The sequence below is a fragment of the Natrix helvetica genome (assembly GCF_964273705.1).
Source record: "Natrix helvetica genome assembly, chromosome: 16".
Lineage (NCBI taxonomy): Eukaryota > Metazoa > Chordata > Lepidosauria > Squamata > Natricidae > Natrix > Natrix helvetica.
The window spans coordinates 10,793,741-10,805,867 of record NC_138563.1 but is presented as its reverse complement, the minus strand read 5'-3'; the positions used below and the strand labels follow the sequence as shown (position 1 = coordinate 10,805,867).

At 45.2% G+C, this 12,127-nt stretch overlaps 1 protein-coding gene across 1 annotated transcript; it reads right to left on the bottom strand.

The window, feature by feature from the left end:
- Positions 1–101: 101 nt before the first annotated feature.
- Positions 102–9,097, bottom strand: EIF1AD (eukaryotic translation initiation factor 1A domain containing). Its single transcript, XM_081968364.1, has 7 exons — positions 8,886–9,097; positions 7,976–8,067; positions 5,993–6,155; positions 5,220–5,328; positions 5,007–5,115; positions 1,887–1,940; positions 102–775 (listed from the first exon to the last, which is right to left on the bottom strand). The coding sequence occupies exons 3-7, from the start codon at positions 6,077–6,079 to the stop codon at positions 625–627; spliced, it is 510 nt and encodes a 169-aa protein (XP_081824490.1). The 5' UTR covers positions 6,080–6,155; positions 7,976–8,067; positions 8,886–9,097; the 3' UTR covers positions 102–624.
- Positions 9,098–12,127: the final 3,030 nt, after the last annotated feature.

The window sequence follows — 12,127 nt, the reverse complement described above, 5'->3', positions numbered from 1 at the left end:
TTTTTCACACACACACACACACACGTAAATTACAATTGCCCTATTGTGCTTATCCATATGACCAGGATTCATAGATTCACAGATTTACTTGCTCACTGCAATTTGGAGTAGGCTTTTTATTAAATAAAGGCAAGAGAAATGGAGAGAATTCAGAGTTACGGGCAAGATACCCAGTTAAGAGAGAAGCCAATGGACCGAACGAAGAACAGCTTCCTCTCCTTAGTCTGTAACGGGTTGTTGGAACACTCACACGGCTGCCTCCAAGGACTTAAAAAACGAAGCCTCCAAACCCCGAACAGGAAAACTGCAGCCCAAAAGGGGCCCCAAGAGTCTAGAATTGGGGGGGGGGGAGCACTTTTAACTGTGGGAAGTGCAACGGCCCATCCTCAAACGCCGAGAAGAATGCAAAAGAAATAAAATAAAAATGAACTCAAGAATTTCAACTAGGCCCCTTCTGACGATCACGCCGTCTCACCAGAGGGTCTCTGGTAGTCCTTGGAGAGGCTGTGTTGGGGCACCTGAACCCCTAAAGTAAGGGTCGCCACACATGGCAATTGTAAGACATGTGGACTTCAACTCCCAGGATTCCCCAGCCAGCGAGGCTCCGCTCCGTAAGTGGGGTTGTTATTTCTCCTCTTCCTCCGAGTCGCTGCTCTCCTCGCTCTCCATGAAGTCGTAAGTTACTCGGTTGGTGTTCACAAACAGGTCCGTATCGTCATCTTCAGAATCCTCTTCCCCGGAAGACTGAGGGGTGCTTTGTACCCCCTCCCTACCGCTAAAAGATGTAAATAAAAAGTAAGGTTTTTGGGGAGGGGGGGGAGAAACCTTCAAATGTTCCATCTCAATTATTTCCACCATACTTTTAAAGCGAGCTCAATGCCATCCAATTATAACTCAAATGTCCGATCTTAAAGCAAGCGATATTAACAATCGTTTTAGCCTGCAAGTGCAGTGATGGCAAATCTTTTGGGCATCGAATTGCCCAAACCGGAACGTGCTTGCATGCGCTGGAGACCCAAAGACCAGCATGCCTATTTTTTGCCTTGTTTTAGTCTGTTTTTCGGGACGTTTTCAGGACGTTTCCCAGCACTCCAGCACCTGCAAAGGCCACCTGGCCAGGGCGGATGCTGTTTTTGGCCGCCAAAACGCCCCAAACAACAGGCATGCGCGCACCGGCCAGCTGAATGAAACGATTCGCCATCGCTGCCCTATACCATTTTAGACAAATGCCTGAAATGCGCCACTTGCATCAATGCACTCCGGAAACCAGAGGAGCAGCTGGCGATGTCCACACAGAGGTGACCCCCCCCCCCAGCTTAAGCAGTGGAGGATAAAGAGAAATGGAGGGTTGTAAAACTACTTGAGATGACGATGATTATTATAATAATTAAGCTTAAGATCATACCAATCAGAAATCCACCCATGGAGTTTCTAAAAAAACCGAGCATCAGCATTTGAAACAAAACACCTGCTATTGCTTCATTGCTCTTAACTCCCAAGCCCCCCCCCTCCTGAGTCCTGCAGTGACTTTTTTTCACAATCTTAGCATAGAATATTGATAAATTTTCAGGATTTTCTTCTCTTCTGGGCAAGGGCCATTCCCACGTCTCCACGTCTCCCATTTCATTTATTGATTGGAATTTTCATCCTGCCTTTATTACATGATAAGTAACCAAAGCAATCAACACGCAATCCTTCCTTCCTCCTCTTTTCCATAACAACAACCCTGCGAGTTGGGTTGGGCTGGGAAAGAGACTGGATCAAAGTCATCTAGCCAGCTTTCATGGCTAAGCCGGGACTAGAACTCACTGTCTCCTAGTGCCTAGACCAGCATATTAACCGCTACCCCTTAACTGGCTCTCATCCCCATCTCGTTCCCCCTTTACCTTTCTTTAGTATTGCTTTGAGTTCCTTTCACATCTCCTAAGAAGGCATCAGGCCTGCAGGGGGGAAAAAATATGAAGTGTCAACATAAATGCGGTAGGACGGTTTGTAAAAATTATTTCAACCTTCAAAATTTCCATGTCCCAAACTGGGAAGCTGCAGTGAAGATACTTTATAGCAGGGGTGTCCAAACTTGGGAACTTTAAGACTTGTGGACTTCAGCTCCCAGAATTCCCCAGCCAGCTGGCTGGGGAATTCTGGGAGTTGAAGTCCACAAGTCTTAAAGTTCTCAAGTTTGGACACCCCTGCTTTATAGTCTTTTTATTTAAGGTTTCTTGCTTAGCAGAGGCTTCGACTACAAGACCTAGAGAAAAACCTCTACGTCTCTTCAGGCTGGACTGAGTTAAAAAAACTGAACCCTTCCGGTCAGCGGAGGCCTGGTCAACAACTTCATAACTTAGTCTCTCGGCTAATCGACAAAGTTAACCCATGCTTGGATTCTCCAAGCAGTGCACAGGAGAACAGATCCTTCTACTAAAACAAAGATGCTCTAAGGAAAATGGGCACCCCGAGGGGTGTTAGGGGTGTCTTATCCCCACAGTATTTGTTTCCAGAGAGTAAGACATCTGTGTACCAAGTTCTTCAGCCTGGGTTTGGGGCTTAAAGCGTGGTCGGAGCTGCCATCTTTCTATAAATCTTAGTGGGGGTGTATGGAGTGCTGGCGTTGTTTCAGTAAGTGGATTGATTGGATGTGTGGTTGTATCATGATTGGTAGATTGGTGCTGATTGGTGCTGGCTGTGTGTCTGTTGTTGTTTTGTGTTGTAACGGCCTGGGTGGTGGGTGGGGCTCGTTTGTTTACCAGGGCTGGTTTCCAGATGTCTGGTAGGCGGGAGGTATTATCTTGTTTATTCATGTTGTGGGGGTGTTTCTCTATTTTGATGGCTTCCATAATTATTCTCTTGTTGAAGTGTTCTGTTTTGGAGATTAACCTGGTTCCTTCAAAATTAATTTCATGTATTGATCACCATCTTTAAAGCGCTCCATGGCATAGGACCCAGTTATCTGCAGGATCGCATCCTACCACACACGTCCCTGCGACCTATCCGCTCACACAGGGAGGGGCTCCTCCTGGTGCCGTCTGCTAGGCAATGCCAGCGGGCGACACCTAGGAGTAGATCCTTCTCTGTGATGGGCCCAACCCTCTGGAATGACCTCCCCCCAGACATTCGAACTACCACCGACCTCCGTTCCTTCCGGCAAAAGTTAAAGACTCACCTATTTCAATCAGCTGGCCTGGCACTTTCTTAGTTTCACCTCCCGGGGATTTATTTTATTTTAATTGGGTTTGGGGTTTTAATTGTGATGTTTTTAGGATTAGAATATATTTATTTCTTAGTACAGCCTATCTCCCCCTCCAAATGTATCTTAAATGTATTTTATTATTATGACCGATTTTATTTGTATTGACTGTACACCGCCCCGAGTCCCTTTCTGGGAGAGGGGCGGTCTAAAAATCTAAGAAATAAATAAATAAATAAATGTCCTGTAGCTTTAAGGTGCTGGAAAAGGGAGGAAGTTTTTTCTTTTTTTCTGACTGCGTTGTTGTGTTTTCCAGCACCTTAAAGCTACAGGACATGAAATTAATTTTGAAGGAACCAGGTTAATCTCCAAAACAGAATAATGGTTCATAATTGTACTTATATAATTTCCCATTTGAGGTTGTAATATAAATTCCTAAATATTTAACCTTTTTTACTATCTCACATCCTGTTACTCTTTCTAATTCTTTTTTTTTTTTTTTTGGTTCGTAGTCATATTTTTAGCTATCATCTTTGTCTTCCCTAGATTTACTTTGAACCCAGATACTTGACCATATTGATTAATTATATTCATTATACCTGTAACTGATTCCCCTGGCTGGGTTAAAGTTACAACCAAGTCATCTGCAAATGCTCTCACTCTGTATTCGTAGTGCCTAATCTTAATTCCTTGTAGTTCGTCAGACCCACATATTCTGTTCAATAACAATTCCAGGGTTAAGATAAACAATAATGGCGATAAGGGACACCCCTGTCTTGTTCCTTTTTCAATTTTAAAAGATTTTGTTAAGCCTCCATTAACTATAATTTGTGCTGTCTGTTTCTGGTACATTGCTGTGATAGGTTGCATGAAATGCTCTCTGAACTGCATCTTTTGTAGTATTTTTATTAAAAATTGCCAATTGACTTGGTCGAATGCTTTCTCCGCATCTAAAAATAAAAGCACTGCCGGGACTTGGTTATACTTTCCCAAGTATTCCATTATATTAATGATTTATCTTACATTACTTTTCATTTGCCTTCCCTGTATAAAACCAGACTGATCATTGTGAATCCTGGAAACCTGGTTCCTTCAAAATTAATTTCATGTCCTGTAGCTTTAAGGTGCTAGAAAAGGGAGGAAGTTTTTTCTTTTTTTCTGACTGCGTTCTTGTGTTTTCCAGCACCTTAAAGCTACAGGACATGAAATTAATTTTGAAGGAACCAGGTTAATCTCCAAAACAGAACACTTCAACAAGAGAATAATTACGGAAGCCATCGAAATAGAGAAACACCCCCACAACATGAATAAACATGACGATACCTCCCGCCTACCAGACATCTGGAAACCAGCCCTGGTAAACAAACGAGCCCCACCCACCACCCAGGCCATTACAACACAAAACAACAACAGAGGCATAGCCAGCACCAATCAGCACCAATCTACCAATCATGATACAACCACCCAACCAATCAATCCACTTACTGAAACAAAGCCAGCACTCCACACACCCCCACCAAGTTTTATAGAAAGACGGCAGCTCCGTTCACACTTTAAGCCCAAAACCCAGCCTGAAGATGGCGAGTGAGACCTCGCTGAAACGTTGCCAAGACAATCTCAATCTTACACGGGAAAAGACTCGAATACAACAAGACCCGCATAACTGTACCCGTCAAAAATCTACGAAAATACATAGATAGATAAGATGGATAGATAGATATAGATATATAGATAGATATAGATGATATATAGATTAAATTGATATGCTGCCCATCTCTTCAATAAGGCAACTCTGGGAGTCTTACAAAACATGGCTACTCACCAATATCCTTCCTTCTTAAGGTACTGAACGTGGTCCTTGTAAAGGACAAAACTGATTTCTGCTTTTACTTTCTCCCCTTCTTCAATGGGATCAACCAGTAAGAAATCTCCTGGAAGGAGGGAGGGGTGACAGACAGCTGTGACAGGGGGAAGCGGGAAAACGAGGAGGTCCATTTTCCCTCCTGCAAATGCAAGGACCCCCCCAGCCACTCACCTCTCTTGATCCAGATGTTCTTACGGAACTTGTTGGGCATGCTGACCAGGAACCGTGCCCCTTCAGGGGTCTCCACTTCATGGAGGTTGTTTCCTGGGGTCCCGAGCACCTGGAGGGACAGAGCAAACTTGCCGGTAAGAACTCGGACTGGCCTGTGGCTGTTCGCATGGCACCTTGAGACCCAGCTAGACCCACTGACAGCGAATCTATGACACAGTGTCAAGAATGACACGCCACAATGTCGGGCGGCACGCTGGCATTCAAAAACACCAGGCGGCAACAGTCCTTGAAAGCACGCCCAATTCTCGCAAAAGTTTTAGAGACCGCGGGAAAATCTAGTCAGCTCTTATGCAGCCACTAGACCAGGGGTGTCAAACTCAATTTCATCAGGGTTGTGTTTCACCTTGGGCGGGGTGTGTATGTGTGTGTGTGGCCAGAGTGGGCATGGCCAGCTGAACGTCACTTGTGTCGGGGGCACCTGTGGTGACCCGGGGGCTCTGCCAGCGAAAACGGGTCCCAAGCTCCGTTTTCTGCTGCGACAGCCTCCTGCAACCTTCTGCCAGTGAAAGCAGAGCTCAGGAGAGCTGCCCGCAGCCCTCCCGAGCTCCATTTTTGCTGGCAGAGGCACCGTGGGCTAGTTCTTCAGGTCTAACCCCCAATCAGGCCACATCTGCCCCCCGGGCCTTGAGTTTGACACCCCTGCTCTAGACACTGGGTGTCTACATAAAGCTTTTAGAGATTCAGGCTAACTAGGTTAGGTTAACCAGTCTTACCCGGACAATCTGCTGCCTCTCGGAAGGAACCACATATTCCCCTAGCACTTCTTTGACCACGTGTTTGCGTTTGGTCGCCTGGGACATGATGTTCTGTTAGCCACCGTAAAGAGTTCCTGTGCCGAGATGAATTGCTTCCAGGATGCGTCCACAATGTTGCAGGCTGCAAAAAGCCATTAAAAATTGACTTTCGAAAGGGAGAAAGGAAACACCTTACCACATGGATTAACATAGTTGGAAGGGACCTTGTAGGTCATCTATTCCAACCCGCTGCCCAAGCAGGAGACACTAAGACATCCCCGACAAATGGCAGTCTAATCTCCCCTTGAAAGCCTCCAGTGATGAAACCCCCACAACTTTTTTTGTGTAAAAATTTTTATTTTTCCATTTTCACAACATATAATCACATGTATCCTATTACACAGCCAACACCGTGTTGTATTATTAAATGTTTACACCAATTCATCTTACCATCAACTCCCAAAAATGATTATTGGCTCTTCTGCTCTCCATACACCATATTTTTACATTATCCATCACTTTCTTCTCCCTCTCTCCTCCTCCTCCTCCCTACCTCCTTTCTTCCCTCTGTCATCCTTCTCTTCTCCACTTCCCCTTCCTCTCTCCTTCTCCTCTTTCCCCTTTCCACTTCTCATGTCTCTCCTCCCCTTCCCCCTTCCTTATCCTCTCTCCTATTCTTTTCTCCTTCCCCTGCCTCCCTCTTTTCTTCCCACTCTTATCATACTTGATGTATTTCAGCTTCTGAGCAGGCTCCATTTTATGTTGATGGTATTTATAGTTCCTTTTCAATATACATATGTAATTTTAACATCCTTTCTTGGAAAAAAATAGAACAAAAAAGTACATATATAGTCATTGTACTTTTAAGCCCCTCCTCCCCGGCCTAATTTTGGTCGAGATGTAGACCCGGTTACAATTCCTAGCTATTCTCATCATTATCTTTATATAATTATACATCCTTAAGCACCCCCAACTTGTGATTCTCTTAAAATCATAATAATTTCCCATTGTAGATATACTCCATGTTCCCTATTTTTCTCTAACTTGGCTCAAATTATCCTTAAATTGTCTATAAATGACACAGCACGCGGTTCAACGTTTATTATGATTCCCTTAATCTATTATGTAAAGGAGAACAAGCAGTAAACATCTCGCTTTTTTCATCATCTTAAAATTTAAACTCCCACAACTTCTGAAGGCAAGTTAGTTAGAAACCTTCGGACACTTGGACCTGCAGACAGCTCACTACCCACCCTGGGCAAGGCCAGGGCAAAAAATCCAAAATGCTTCAATTAAACTAAAATCATACTAAAAGGCAGTTAATATGGTTTCCTCCATTTAAAAATGATAATAATATGTAAGTTGGTGGCAACGTTTACAGCTGCTCCTCAGGCTCCAACGAATCCCTTCAGTTGGTTTTTTGGAGCTTAAAGGCGAGAGGCTCTGCCCTCTCTTTGTCAGGGGCAAAGAATCATGACCTCACGTTAAGTCGCAGCAAAGATTTATTCAAACCTATATATTTTTTAAAAAATAAATAAACAAAGACAGGTAGTCCTTGACATACAACAGTTCAGTTAGTGGTCTTCGAAGCTACAGTGAAAAAAGTGGCTGAGGACCATTTCCCACACTTATGACTGTAGCAGTATCTCGATGGCCACATGATCAGCATTCGAATATTTGACGACCGACTCATATTTATGACGGTTGCAGTGTCCTGGGGTCACGTAACCCCCCTTTTGCGACCTTCTGACCAGCAAAGTCAATGAGGAAGCCAGATTCACTTAACAACCGTGTGACTAACTTAACCACAGCAGTGATTCAGTTAACAACGGTGGCAGGAAAGGTCGTAAAATGGGGCAAAACAGCCATCTCGCTTAGCAACACAATTTGGGGGTCAATTAGGGTTGTAAGTCAAGGACCACCTGTAGACATCCCTTCGGTCTGGAGAGCCAAGAGACAGACCTGTTTCCAGGACCAGCCAATGTCGTTGCAGATGAAAGTGTGTGGATCCAGTGCTGATTTCACTCCTTGGTTCATTCACACTTCTGAAGGAGCTGGGAGACGGGCATGAAGGGGAGATGTTATTCCACATCACCATTATTATCATTATTATTTTTAAATCCCCATTGAGCCATTGCTCTGTTAATGACATTTCCCACATTTTTGTACCGGTTTTGCATAAGCTGACCGTACAGTAATACAAGAAAGAAAGGATTAACAAATGAATTGAACTGAACATTTTATTTGGCCAAGTGTGTTTAGATGCACAAGGAATTTCTCTCAGCTACAAAAGCACTCAGTGTGCATGGAAAGAAAAGAATGAGGATGAGGATGATAACGGGCTGATGCTGGCAGCAACCCCTATCAACCATTAGCACCAGTCAATGGCATTTGTGATGCATCTTTAAATGTTCACTTGACTGAGTTTCATGTTTAATGAATAATAATAATACCAATAAGAGGAGTAAGAAAGATAATAATACTACAGCCACCCTAGATGTGACAATAAATTATTAACAAAATAACGAATTAAGAAATAACAAATTAACCATTAAGTTAGGATTAGAATTTATGAACGATTTGTTAGAATTTGTTAACAAAGAATAACAACAACAAAGGAGGACAAGGGCCCGTGAAGGCGGCGAGCTCCCCTTCCTCAGCGTCCTGGCCACACGGACTCTTCTAACCCGAGACCGAACAGGCCGCATATCAAGTAGCAGCGAGTCCCGCAGGCACAGCGGAAGACCCCTTTCCCATATCCCGAGCCCGCCCAGGGCTTCCCCGGCTTCCCAACCGGCTCACGGGCGGCCAACTGCCCCGTGGACCCTCCCCCCGAGCCCCCGAGCCCCCCAGCCCGGCTCTGCCCCCGGACCTGCTCAGGGACAACAGCCTCGCGTCTCCTGCGAAACCAGAGAAGCCTGACTTCCGGCTTCCGTTTCTGAGGGACCCACTTCCGGGTACGGCGGCTTAATCGGTCCCGACGGGCCGCAGGGCTGCAGAGCGAGTCGTTCCGCTTCGGTTGGAGGACGCCCGGAGGCTGAACCGGTTGCTAATAGGTGTCGCTGGGAGTCTGGGTGGGAGGAGAGTTGTAGTTGTGCAATGGTCCTTTCTGAGGTGGCTGGCCAGAGCCTTGGAGGCTGTGCTTCTGGGACGCTTTAAGAGGAGAGGACCTCAACTTCCAGAATTCCCAGCCAGCCTGCTTTAAGGGGGGGGGGGGGGGACTTCAACTCCCAGAGTTCCCAGCCAGTCTGTCTGCTTTAAGCTGAGTGGACTTCAACTCCCAGAGTTCCCAGCCAGCCTGCTTTAAGAGGGGTGGACTTCAACTCCCAGAGTTCCCAGCCAGTCTGTCTGCTTTAAGCTGAGTGGACTTCAACTCCCAGAGTTCCCAGCCAGCCTGCTTTAAGCTGGTTGGACTTCCACTCCCAGAGTTCCCAGCCAGCCTGCTTTAAGAGGGGTGGACTTCAACTCCCAGAGTTCCCAGCTATCTCTGGAATTAAAGTCCACCTTCTTAAGGCTGAGAAACATTGCTTTAAACTATAAACCACTAATTTCATTGATCCTTATCTAGCACCAATTGGCTTCACCATTAGTAGATCAGATTCTTATGTATAGGTTGGATGTAAAAACGTTTATTTCTTTGAATTCAACTCCTGTTCCTGGTTACTTGCCCCACACAAGAGCTGATATCACCTGTCACTTGATTTGGATGTACATTACATTATACATTATTGATTTGGATGTACATTAGATTTATATCCCGCTTTTCATCGCCTTGTTACAGCCTTCTCTAAGCTGTTTGGAGTCAGCACATTGCCTCCAACAATCTGGGCCCTCATTTTACCCACCTCAGAAGGATGAAAGGCACAGTCAAATAACTAATACTTCTATTCCCTTTAATGGTATTTCAAAAAGTGGAGCATTCTTCTGAGTTTTAAGGAATCTCATAATTTATGGATGTTTAAAAGGTATCTCTTCTTAAGATCATAAAAGTTTGCATTTTTGTTCTCTATGTTTTCTTCCTTTCATCTGTGATATTTTGCTTGGTTCAACAAAGAAACCAAAATTTAAAGCCTAGAGAGTCTGGATCTGGATCATGCAAACCAAATTATAGCAAGAGTAACAGTGGTTAAATCAAGATTCCGCTGTCACAGCCCTTCTGGGGTGGTTCAGTGCATACATGTTTGGCCGTTGCCACTGTGTCCGTTACTCTATGTGCAAACGCTGGAGTCTCACTTCGTCCTTGGAGAGCCCACTAAGAAACAGCTGGAAATGAGCTCTGTTTTGGGGACAAATTCTGCAGAGACCCAGAAAAAAAATATGAAACATTAATTGCCCAATTTGCTTCTGTAACCATATTCCCCATCTACATTTTCAAGCTTGCAAATTCAATCAGTATGTTTGTGTGTGTGTTCTGTGCACGTGCCATATTTTGCAAAGATTTGCTGCAGGGACTGATGCCCAGGACTGGCCAGAGATGATCCCTGCTCCCAAGAGGAAGGATCCCCCCCCCCAAGTCTTTTGAACCTCCCTCCAAATTTCTTTTGCTGTGAACTGTGAAACACAACAGTGAGTTGAGCTCGGCCAATTTTAGATGACTTTAAATTGCAATACTGCCAACGTTATTTTCTTGAGCAGGTTGACAGCCTGGGGATACCAGGACTTAAAAATAAGAACTTGGGGCCTTTTTGCAGCTCTCCAAACCTCTTCTTCCCGCAAGGACAGCTCAGGGAACAACACAAGTGCATGCAATTAAAGTCTTCCTTTCTGTGTCGCTTTGTGCAAGCCATTCATTGGAGCAAGTGTGACCAGTGATGTAGAAGACCGGCAAGGACAGTCATCTTCCTTCTGTATGTAGCTGTCTTTATTGTTTTGTGTGCTTGTTTCATCCTAATGCAGTGCATGCAATGGAAGAGTTCGTTTCTGTGTCTCTTCTTTGTGCAGGCCATTCATTGGAGTCAGTGATATTGAAGACTGGCAAGGACAGTCATCTTCCTTCTGTAAGTAGCTCTTTTATTGTTCTGTGTACTTATTTTAATCTTATTTAAGTAGTAAGTACACAAAATAATAAATTTCCTTTTTTTAATATCTTTTTGTAGATCATCCATTGGGGCAAAGAATTCAGTGACATCGTCTTGGCCACTCCCACCTGGTCACATGGCTGGCAAGCCACTCCCACAAAGCAGGCCACACCTACAGAAGAGGTTCTAAAAAATTTTGAAACCCGCCACTGAACACAACACAACTCTGGGCACCTCACAAACCCATATGGAACGATAAAATAACAGAGTTGGAAGGGACCTTGGAGGTCTTCTCGTCCAGGGATGGCTCATCTTTTTGTCCTTGCGTGCCGAAAGCACACATATTCGTGCCCACAGCCATAATGTAATGCGGGCGCAACCATTCTATGCGCACTTCCCCCTTGTGGATGTGTGCATGCTTCCCCCTGCATGCGCTCATGACCCCGCCCCTCCCTGCAACCTTGTTTTGGGCCTAGCATGCCTAACCTGGAGCCTCTTGGGACAAAATATGGGGCAAGGAGGGGGGGTGCACTGCGCCCCCTGCACTTCCCCCGCTCCCTGCACATGCGTGCGTGACCCTGTGCCTATGCATGCATCTCCCACATGTGTGGCAGAGACCCCAAAATTAGCTGGTGGTGGGAGGCCCATGTGCCAGCAAAGAGACCACCGGGTGCCACCTGTGGCATGCGTGCCATAGGTTTGCCATCACAGTTCTTGTCCAACCCCCTGCCTAGGCAGGAAACCCTATGCCATTTCAGACAAATAGCTATCCAACATCTTCTTAAAGACTTCCAGTGTTGGGGCATTCACAACTTCTGGAGGCAATTTCTGTTCCACTGATTCATTGTTCTAACTGCCAGGAAGTTTCTCCTCAGTTCTAAGTTGCTTCTCTCCTTGATTAGTTTCCACCCATTGCTTCTTGTTCTACCCTCAGGTGCCTTGGAGAATAGCTTGACTCCCTCTTCTTTGTGGCAACCCCTGAGATATTGGAAGATGCTATCATGTCTCCCCTAGTCCTTCTTTCTATTAAACTAGACATACCCAGTTCCTGCAACCGTTCTTCCTATGTTTTAGTCTCCGGTCCCCTAATCCTCTT

Bases quoted from the DNA above. Each gene is read 5' to 3' on its own strand.
- EIF1AD (XM_081968364.1), bottom strand. From the start codon at position 6,079: ATGTCCCAGGCGACCAAACGCAAACACGTGGTCAAAGAAGTGCTAGGG. The intron at 5,329-5,992 runs GTAAGACTGGTT...CTGTCCCTCCAG, and splicing joins AGAGGCAGCAGATTGTCCGG to GTGCTCGGGACCCCAGGAAA. The intron at 5,116-5,219 runs GTGAGTGGCTGG...CCCTCCTTCCAG, and splicing joins GAACATCTGGATCAAGAGAG to GAGATTTCTTACTGGTTGAT.